Here is a 10158-nt window from a genome sequence, read left to right as displayed (position 1 = left end):
GTTTTTGAGAGGCAAATTTAAATTTCACTCGAATGGCAACATTTTCAAACAGTATTTTATTTTTAATCCTAAATACAGCATCTTTTATACTGTATTTTATACTAATTTGTTGCTTGCAAACAAACAAATGTTATTGCTCATTATTTACTTTTGTATTTGTTCTAAGCGCATTTAATAAATATTTATTTACTAGAATCTATCGATTTTCCTCATTTCGTTTTGACGGAATTTGTCTTATACATATATTTACCTTTGCAACTTTAGTAGTGCTTTTCTTATTCAGATTTAAAAAGGTTTGAAAGTCGTAGTTATTTAATCAAAATTTATCTCCTTTTAAAGAAGAGTTTTGTATAAATATATAAGAAAGTATCGACCTCTTCTTTTACCATATTCAAATAAAAGTTTATGGCTAAAATAATCATGTCTTACATTAATATTTAAGATAGATCTGATGGTTATTTTGTTGACCCTCTAACCTTTTTAGATAAAACAAATACACAACTTAACACAAGCAAATTCTTTAATTAACATCTGCTCTGGTGAAAGGGTTTATTATATGCTTTGTTGAAGGTACGAATATCTATGTTAACCACGTAGCCAATATTTTTGCGTACAAATTCAAAACAGCCATTATACTTAAATGTTTTAGTCATGTTCTTTTATTTACTAATTTTGAATTCATTGAATTGTAAAGATTGCAGTTAGTATTACTAGTATACATATAAGATATTGTGTTATGTGTTATGATTTGCTGCACTAAAGGTTTATATCATCGTTTCGGATATAAAGTTATCACTGGGTTTTATTACCTTCCGACGAAATGATTTAAAAAAAAAAACCAACAAGAGTTATGTTTCGTACAATATTTTTTATTCAAATATATTTAACAACAATAAATAACATCTGAATTTGACATGCATTGAATGAATGAATAGAATTAATACTATGGACGAAAATGGATAAAAAAGCTTCTGGCATTAATAAATTAATTTCATGTGCAACCATCTTTGGTCAAAACACAGACATAACATTAAATCAAATATAGAGTTTAATATATATCATTGCAAATATTGCGAATAAATAATGTGACTTTCTTTTTTTTAAAACAAATTGCCGTTAAAACATTGTTTATCTCAGAAAATATTAATGCAAGCTGTACAAAGATAAAGGTAAATTTCAATATATATAATACAACAGAGTACAGTTAATAAATAAAAGACATTGACAACGGAACGCAATAAATATCAACATAGGTAATCAATCCTTCAACATGTACATACAAAGAATAAATAAATATAAATGCTGCCCTTCGTAAGTCAAGTAACGGAGAATAAACCAAAATACAGGTCCATTTGGATTTCTGGGGGGAAAGATGTGTCAAACCATCTCTGTATCGTTAAGATCAAAAGCACTCGTCATTGGATGTAGTCTTTCAACCTTTCACCGGAAAAAAATCATCTGCAAATACCATCTCAGAATCAACAGCGTTTGACGAGTTTAATTTCAAAAGGTTTAGGTCTGTTTGTTAGTCCTGCGTTCGGTTTCATGTCTGGCAAAGGGGAGCCGTCCGGGACAGTAATTTTATAGTTTTTGATCAGAGTGGCACAGAACGAGAAAACAGACATTTTGGCAATGTTCGAGCCTAAACACACACGGTGACCTATGCCAAAGGGCAGGTAGCTGTAGCGTTCTCCAGAATCTTTATAGAGAAACCGTTCTGAAAAACACCAAGAGAAACAAAAATTGAAAACACATTCTAAAAAATAAGATAGACCTTTGTATGTATTATTTTTTAATTTACATTTTATGTCAAGCAACGTTACATTTTTCTGGAGGTAATAGATTTTGAAACATTTTTGTCAACAAAAGTAAAATGAATGTCCCAACTGTAGAACGTAATTGCTATTGTTAATGTTTCGCAAACTCTCATCTTTATTTACATGCATGACACTGTGTGACATAATTTTTGTTGTTGCAGTCATCTTTGCACATACCTGGATTAAAGGTGTCGGGGTCTTTCCATGCGTTTTTGTCGTGATGAATCGCCCAGATATTCATAAGAACCATTGTGTCGGCAGGGATGTAATAGCCATTAAGTCTGAAAGACAATTAAAGATAGCTCATTAGTCTTCCATAATTAGCACGTCCTTGATGCATTTCATTAAAATTCCTCTGTGATTCTGAGTCACTTTCCGACATTATAATTTCATTTCAGAATTAGGTCTACATATCTATAAATGTAGCTTAACCTGCACGTATAGGATGAGCCCCATCCATAATGGGGATGTCTTAATTAATCATGGGTTCGGAAGAGGCTTATTTATATTAAAGTTTTGTTTGTTGTTTGTTTTTCCTCTGCGCATTTTTATGTCAGTTTCCCGGAAGGATGTATAGAAACGTCATTCATTAATCATATTGATCTCATCTTGCTGTCAAATTAAATAAATAAAAAAAACAAATGCGATGTAGAGCCTTAGTAAATATAAATACTGAGGAAATTGTCAAGCTCTTCTGTCATCATTGAGTTCTGATTTTCTCGTATTTTCCGTCAGATCACTACATGTAAATGTACATTTAAGTTTTTACTGGGGGTTTTTTGACGCATTTGAATAGAAAAAAAAATCCAGTTAAAAATGCCACACATATCTTTTTTTTTCGCTTCCTGTTTAGAACCTCTCAATGTCTTTTCAGAGCTTTTTAAAATCTGTCGAGAAAAACGGGTTTTAAATGATTAATTATATAATTTTCGTGTTTGGGGCCGAAGGTACTCGTGTTTTAAATGCTTTCTTTAGACACTTTATGGTTGAAATGTATCGACATTAATGCGTTGTGCAACTGGTAAACATTTTTCCTTTGTGAAAAGGTATGTGTCAATCGTCTTGCTAAAAACATTTAATGAAGACTTCGAGAAAGTATCTTTTTACACCGTTTACTTCATTCTTTTGAAATTTCATCCCCAAAAATGACATTGCAATATCTCACAGCGAGGAACTAATTTGTTATCCCAGACGCCACCTATAGCAGAGGAATCTCGCGAATGCTAATTTGTTTGAGTCCAAGGAATGCAAGTAATGAAGAGCATAAATTTTATATATCATGAATTTACATTTACACATTCATTTTCTGTACAAGATGACAGCGGAGTCAGAAGCGTGTCTAGTTGGTTTCATTTCAGTTTCCAAACTCTTTACTTGCAAACTTATAACTGAGGAAATCACCCAAAAGACTTTTAATTACCATTTACATTGTACAGTTAATGTTCGCACTGAAGTCATTTATTTTGTAATTTCAGTTTATTCATCTCGTAATATAAGTTCAGAACCTATACAATTTTGAAATTGTTAGACAGTTTAGTGATCGGAAAACAAGGCCAATTAATAACTTAGATAAACGTTCTTGTTATGAAGACATTCGATGTTATTAAGTTTTGGTCTAAGGCTATACCTTGTCTTTGTAAAGGTACAAATTTATTTTATATAAAGGTCAATACACCTGACCATAACAAAGCCGGTCAATTCGAAAAACTGGTCTACCTGGACAACTTCCAACGGACTTATTAATACTACTTCATGCGTCTAAATATACACCGTTTCTAATTGCTATAATCAGATAAATAAATAAATTTTTGGCAAAGGAAAACGGGAAAATCCCGTGAGCTTTTTAGTAATTTTCACGAGGTATTAAAGGCGTTTTATATCAGCATTACTCATTTTAAACCTTTTCATGAGTGATATTTTGTCTGGTCTTTTTGAGATCACGGTGTCATGCGTTCAAGGCCGAATTTGAACTTGGTGATAAGCCGGTCAGTATTTACATTGGACATCAGATTTTTCTTACTGACCCAGTGCACCAAAAGAAAGGAGGTCAGACGCATGTGCCTAGCTAAAAAAAAATTATCTTTATTTCAGTTGGATCTTATATACTGTGGAATCATTAATTTTCGTGGGGGCCAATTTTCGTGGATTGCTGAGATTTTATAGGTTCGTGGGGACGTTATTTCGTGTATTTTCTTAAACCTACAAAATGAAATATGACTTTATAACCCTAATATATAATTCGTTGATGATGTTAATTTCTGGATGATAGGTACCCATGAAATCCACGAAAATTGAGCCACCACGAAATCTAATGATTCCACAGTAATCTATGTAATTCAGACCATATTTCTTTGAATTTGTTAATTTTAAATGTATGAACCCCCTCCCTCAGATGTATTTCAATTATTCGTAATATATAAAATATGTTTTGAATTAAACAATAAAAAAAATACTTACTCAGTATCGCGTAGGGTTCTGTGGGGGAAACCGACAGGAAGTATGCATGCCATGCGCAGAGTCTCTTTGACTGTTGCCTCTAAAAGTGGATAGTTTGCGCGTTCAAAAGGATTCGGCAGCTCGTCTTCTTCCGAGTTTTCGTGGATTTCTTCATAAATTTTTTCTTGCCACTAAAAGAATAATAATGACTATAATAAATCAAAATTTCAAACATTGTATAGACAAAGGTTTTAGGCTTTCAAACTCCTAAAATTGAATTATAGAACAAAAATTTTTCTTCCGTACTTTAATTTCCATAATGGTCGGACTCGTTTTAGATTTCTTTAAAAATAATGTCAAAGATTAAGAAAGGCTGTCTCATAAATACTTTTCATTAAAGAAACCAAGATGTAATATGTCAACTACTTAGATACCTTTGTATCAAAAAAGCATGTATACGACCATCTAATTATCATACAAAAGTAATTAATAAATGATTATTGCCCGTTTTAATTTCGCTTTACAGAATATTTTGATGTACATAAATTTTGATAGACTATATGAAACCTGACAACAGTTTATGATTTAGGAACTTATCTCTTGTATCCTGTTAATTGATTAAATGCCATAATTATCATTAGGCCAATGCTAAAGGTATTTAAGTACTATTTAAGGCGAACACTCTAACATACTGTAAATTTTATATAATTTAGTGTCTTAAAGTAAGAGATGAAACTGAAAAGTCAAATAAAGAATGCTCTGCATTCTGCAAAGGTAATATGGGATATCCACTTTGAATCTTGTACAATGCATCGCTGATATTCTTTTCTTATACATGTAATCTTGTTTTAGAGAAAATCATTTTTTTCTCTCACCTGTGGATTATGAATCAGGTACAAAATAAACCATAGTATGGTCATTGTTGTCGATTCGATCCCCCCGCCAAACAGTTCGTGAACGATGTGGCCGATGTTTTGGTCTGACAGTAACCGAATTTCTTCTTCATTGCCAGATTCCAAGGCCTCCTTTTGTATTTTTAGCATTATGTCTACGAGGTCTCTATCCTTTTCCTCCGTTCGCGTTTCCTATATAAAAAAAAGATCAAAATACGTAATGACTTTCATGTTTATGACGTCAAATTTCTATAATTAGAAAGTTTTTCCAATCCTTGAAAGTTCAAGTTATTACTGTGATATATATATATTGAGCATTCGTGTGTGCTTCCATCGTTTTAATTATGATTTTATTTTTTGATTTGATATATTTCTAAAGACCATAAAACTTTTAACCTCTCTTGTTAGCTAGAGGGATAACGTTACCGTTGAGATAATTTGTGGAAATAAAAGATATAATGCCGAAGACCGAAACCAATAATTCCGTAAAATTGACGTATATGAACATCTGTAAAATGACTGCTATTAGTGTACATGATAGCTAAGCAAAATGAATTTATGTCCCTTTATCGGTACATAAAACTTAGATTAAAGGCAGCAGAAAATATTACCTACAGCTCTTAAAAAATTATGTTAACTTTAATTTTGGCTTCCAGAATTCAACAAATTATATCTTTTATTAAACATTATAAGGTGTTTGATCCCTGTAATTGATCCAAAAACAGTATTTGAGTGAAATAAAAAATACTGAAAGGCCATAAAAAAGAAACTTCAAGGGATATTCAATAGTCCTAAAGGTTACGTTAATGGTTAACTATTGTTTCACCAATTTAGATCATGGCCCTTTTTTGCCAGATAAATATATATTCTTTTAAAAACAAACTTAAATAATACACACCCTGTGTTCACGGATAACCCGGTTTATCCAGATATCCTTCTTTTCAAGACTTGTTAAAAATCGTCTCCAGCTTGGGATAGGAAAATGCTGAAAAAGAAAAGATAAATCATGAATCAAAATGAACATTTTTCTTGCATTATTCTCAATAATCTCTACAACACGTTACTTTTGAAATTAATAAAACTAATACCCCTTTTAATTTTTTGTCAAATAAAACTGCATAAAATTTTTCCAAAAAGTAGATTGTATTTATATATTTGCAGCAGGTCTTGTAAGCAACATTGTTTGAATATCACTCTTTAGGTGTTCTTTCTGTGAGAAGAATTTTATTTCCCCGTCATTTTAAATAACTAGTGTATCCAGACTTGCTTTTAGAGATTTAAACTGTTAAAGATCCGATTCGTGTTACAGTCTTGAAAAATCAAAAGAATTTGTGAACTGGGTTATGGTCAATCGAGTTTAGTAGGACACCTTGTCTACTAAGCGTTTGTGTGTCTAGTAAGCTAAAGCAAACATTCCGACGCAGGATAGCGGCCTCTGACCCCCATACGAATGGGGGGCAGGTTTGTTTTGGCGCCGATGGCCTTATCTGGACTTTGACCACCTAGCCCCTACCAGTAGTGGGCTTTTGTGTGGGCAGATGGGGGAGTAGACGTGTTTCGTAAATATTTACACCCTTTTCAAGTGGGTCGTGTTTATCCATTAGTGTAGTTGCATAAGGTCATTGTTAATATCAAAATGCCTTAATATGGACAAAGTTGAGAATTTCCATCGCGAAACCAATCTCGACTTGTCTCTAAATTGAACATGTATATATTTATTTGCTCCTTGTCTTTACAACAATCACTGTTCTATAAATTTAATATCAAAATAATTCCCTTCCTTTTTTTGTGATATCACTGTCAGTACTAGTCCATTCATGATCGTAAATAACTCCAGATTAAAAAAACAGACTAAAACAGTCCTCATTATCATTTAATTTCGTGTACCAGGTAATTAAATTTGTCCAGACTTTAACAATTAGGTGACATTGGAGCCAATTCAATAAGACTTGCTGCGCTCATAATGACAATTAATTCAAAAGCTCGTTTCTGATTTCTTGATACAGCAGAAAAAAAACTGATCTATGTTTCCCGGATAGCGTGGGTTCACTTAATTTTTTTTTTATTAGATAATATAAATCTACCAAAAACCTACTCTAACCATCTGCTACCGATACGCTATTTGACCTCGCAGAAAAAAAAATAATTCGGGCAAATAAACGCTACGTAAGCGATATAATTAAATCATTTTTATTGCATGTAAAATGTATTTGATATTCTAATAAGACTGTGTATTTTTATGGGGAAAAAAATCTGCCGATGTAGGTTGGGTTTTTTTTATTGTCATTCCCATTTTAGAGCCTTTAATTGTCTGAACGATTTGCCCGTATAAAAAGAATTTTTAAAATCATGCATTTTGACCTCCAGTTGAAGTGTCGCAAATGAAATATTTGAAAAATTTACTCACTTTAACAAAATACTCTAGATATTTAATGCATTGCTCGCTATCGTATTGTTTTCTCCATTGAAGGGTTTTGTTCCGGTAATTATAAAATAAGACGCCTGAAGAAAACGATATGCATACAGACAATAGATAGGAAACATGAGGCATTTAAAACCACTGCATGTGCAATTCGAGACAGAGAGCGTTAAACAAAAAAAAAGTCGCTCCTGTACATTCCGGAACACTTTTTCTCAATCTATCAACTGTTGGGGGATTTCTAATCTCAAGTGTCCCTGAAATTCCTTCCAAGTAAACACCCCTTCGAAATAAGGATGGGTAACGTTTTACATCGCCGTGCAATGCAATTGATAGTTAACGGTTAGGTCCTTAAACGGATCGTGGTTGTAAACTTAAAAATAAACATGATGAATGCTAGGGTGCGACTGAGAAGCTATACTCCGAAGAATTTCCATGTTCTATCATCGTCAGGTAGAGATATTTGACACGTCAAGCAATTGGTTAATGAAATTTTTTAAAGATATTGCATGAGTTAACAACAGGTGTACGTCAATCAATTTGTTTAGATTTTGTTATTTTAATGATACTTAGTTTTTATTTTACTTATCATGGTCTTCGTTGCACGTCTATCTGATTAGACTTAAGAATATCCTATGAGACAAAAGCAAGGATATCCTATCAGGTAAGAAAATGCGCACAGCGTAAAAAAATTTAATGAATGAAATTCAGTCAATAAGCTTCTATACACCTCGCGATTTAGCTATTTCATTCATGTCTGGACCCTTGCCAATATTATTGACAACTAAAATACACCTCTATATAATACGTCAATACATTTTAAGGTAGCAATCATTCCTTCTATATCCTTTCTATAAATTACATCATTAATTTCATGACATCCAATTATCATGCACCTTGAATTCATATTTGAATGAATTCTTCCCCCTTTTCTCCTTTATTAATAATCCTGTCAATGTACTTTGTGGTCCATTCCAAAACGAATTCCTTACAAGTACCACAATTCCTAACTTATATTTTTTTTACGATTGATAATAATTATCTCAGTGTGGAAAATAAAATCAAATTAGATTAGGCACCGTCAAACACATAGGTGCAAAATTCTTTAGTCTGCTTAATATTTTGAAGACTCTCTTAGGTGACCTATATAAAAGAAATTGTTTATAATGGTTTGAAAATGACTGACCCTCTCGATCCATGGCTTATATTTAAAACCTCTCTATTTCAATAGAAGATCGACTCTTAAGCATATTGTGCTAATCATCAAGACGATTTCTTTAATGAGCTTGATCTCAAAATATTAAGTAGCGGTAAAAGAAAATATAAAAAAAAATCCACCTTACCTCTAACCACGGAATAACATCAACGATATTGAAACTCTCAATGTTGTCCACAATGTCTTGAACAATTCTCAACTGTTCGTGGAACTGCTCATCGACGTCATCGAATCGTCTGCTGAGTATGCACTGGCACAACACGTTGGCCACCACACGGGCCACTTGAAATTTGGGATCGAACGAAACACTTTCACTAGAGAAGGTCTTCATTTTGTCCTCTAAGCTTCTGGACTCGTTCAGAATGATATGCTTGAGTCTGTCCTTATCGGAATGAGTCTGTGATGAAAGAAACGAGTGGACGATACGACGATGAATTTTTAGCTCCGGGAGGACGTCGTTCATCACAATGTCTTTCCCCTCCCCAAGAAGAACTTCCACGGTCTTCCTCTTCCGCGGACGTCCGGAGAACACTTTCCCTTGTCTGACCAAACTGGCCACGGCAGCATCCATACTGTTCACCACTAAAACATTCTCACTCCCCATCTTCATCCAGACTAGATTCCCAAATATGTCGGCAAGATTTGTTAGAGCTATGTGTAAGTCTTGCCCAATAATTTGAGGCAAGTTTCCGACTAGTGGCCACGCGACGGGTCCGGGCGGTAGGAACGAACGCAGTCGCCTGTCTCTTAGATACACAGAAGTCAAGTAGAACACAACTATCATAATAACCCCCGTAATGGCCCAGTCCATGGATAACAAGCTAAGCAGAAGCATGGTATATTTGTCTTGTGAAACGTTAAACAAGATAAAAGTCAATGAAACACTTCTAAAGTTGTTATGTAATTTGTCGTTCCAGGTATTCACTTGTCACTAATCATTTCTTGTACGATGTTAACATTCTGCTTTCAGCGTTTTTATTTGCGAGAAATATTCACACTCCACTATCTTATAAGGAGTAACAAACCGCGTGGTATAGTACTCCATCGATTTCTGATTGGTCGAGTCTATCACGTGGCTTTGTTTATAAACAACACAATTGCCCACGTGGCTTCTCGTATCGACAAGTGACCTGCGTTTCTCAACAGTGTGTCCGTTTACCTGTGCAGTAAACCGACCTTGGACCCAGGGAATAGATGATGGATTGGGCTGCATTCTTTAGATTTTCACAAAAGCGAGAGATCTGCAAGAAGGGGAAAAGTCATCTTTATGATATCGTGCTTGTCACGCCGGGATGACAACAGCGTCTAGCGATACCATACCTGACTAGTTTAATTATCCTGAGTGTGAAGCTTTATTAGAAAATTGCAGATTAATTA

At 33.7% G+C, this 10158-nt stretch overlaps 1 protein-coding gene across 1 annotated transcript; it reads right to left on the bottom strand.

Annotated features, from left to right (window-relative positions):
• Window positions 1-848: 848 nt before the first annotated feature.
• On the bottom strand, window positions 849-9802 carry LOC128185043 (steroid 17-alpha-hydroxylase/17,20 lyase-like). The gene is made up of 6 exons (XM_052854714.1): window positions 8909-9802; window positions 6045-6131; window positions 5129-5338; window positions 4275-4444; window positions 1995-2098; window positions 849-1717 (listed from the first exon to the last, which is right to left on the bottom strand). Exons 1-6 carry the CDS (start codon window positions 9614-9616, stop codon window positions 1479-1481), a joined length of 1518 nt encoding a protein of 505 aa, XP_052710674.1. The 5' UTR covers window positions 9617-9802; the 3' UTR covers window positions 849-1478.
• Window positions 9803-10158: the final 356 nt, after the last annotated feature.

This window comes from Crassostrea angulata, chromosome 5, assembly GCF_025612915.1.
Source record: "Crassostrea angulata isolate pt1a10 chromosome 5, ASM2561291v2, whole genome shotgun sequence".
NCBI classification, from domain to species: domain Eukaryota; kingdom Metazoa; phylum Mollusca; class Bivalvia; order Ostreida; family Ostreidae; genus Magallana; species Magallana angulata.
The sequence above is the reverse complement of the archived record's forward strand: the minus strand, read 5'-3'. Positions and strand labels throughout refer to the sequence as shown.

What these genes read in the sequence shown, in the direction of transcription:
- LOC128185043 (XM_052854714.1), bottom strand. Translation starts at nt 9,616, where the DNA reads ATGCTTCTGCTTAGCTTGTTATCCATGGACTGGGCCATTACGGGGGTT. An exon ending in GGGTTATCCGTGAACACAGG is followed by an intron (nt 5,339 to 6,044) that starts GTGTGTATTATT and finishes TTTTTTATATAG; the next exon opens with GAAACGCGAACGGAGGAAAA. An exon ending in ACCTGATTCATAATCCACAG is followed by an intron (nt 4,445 to 5,128) that starts GTGAGAGAAAAA and finishes TTATTCTTTTAG; the next exon opens with TGGCAAGAAAAAATTTATGA.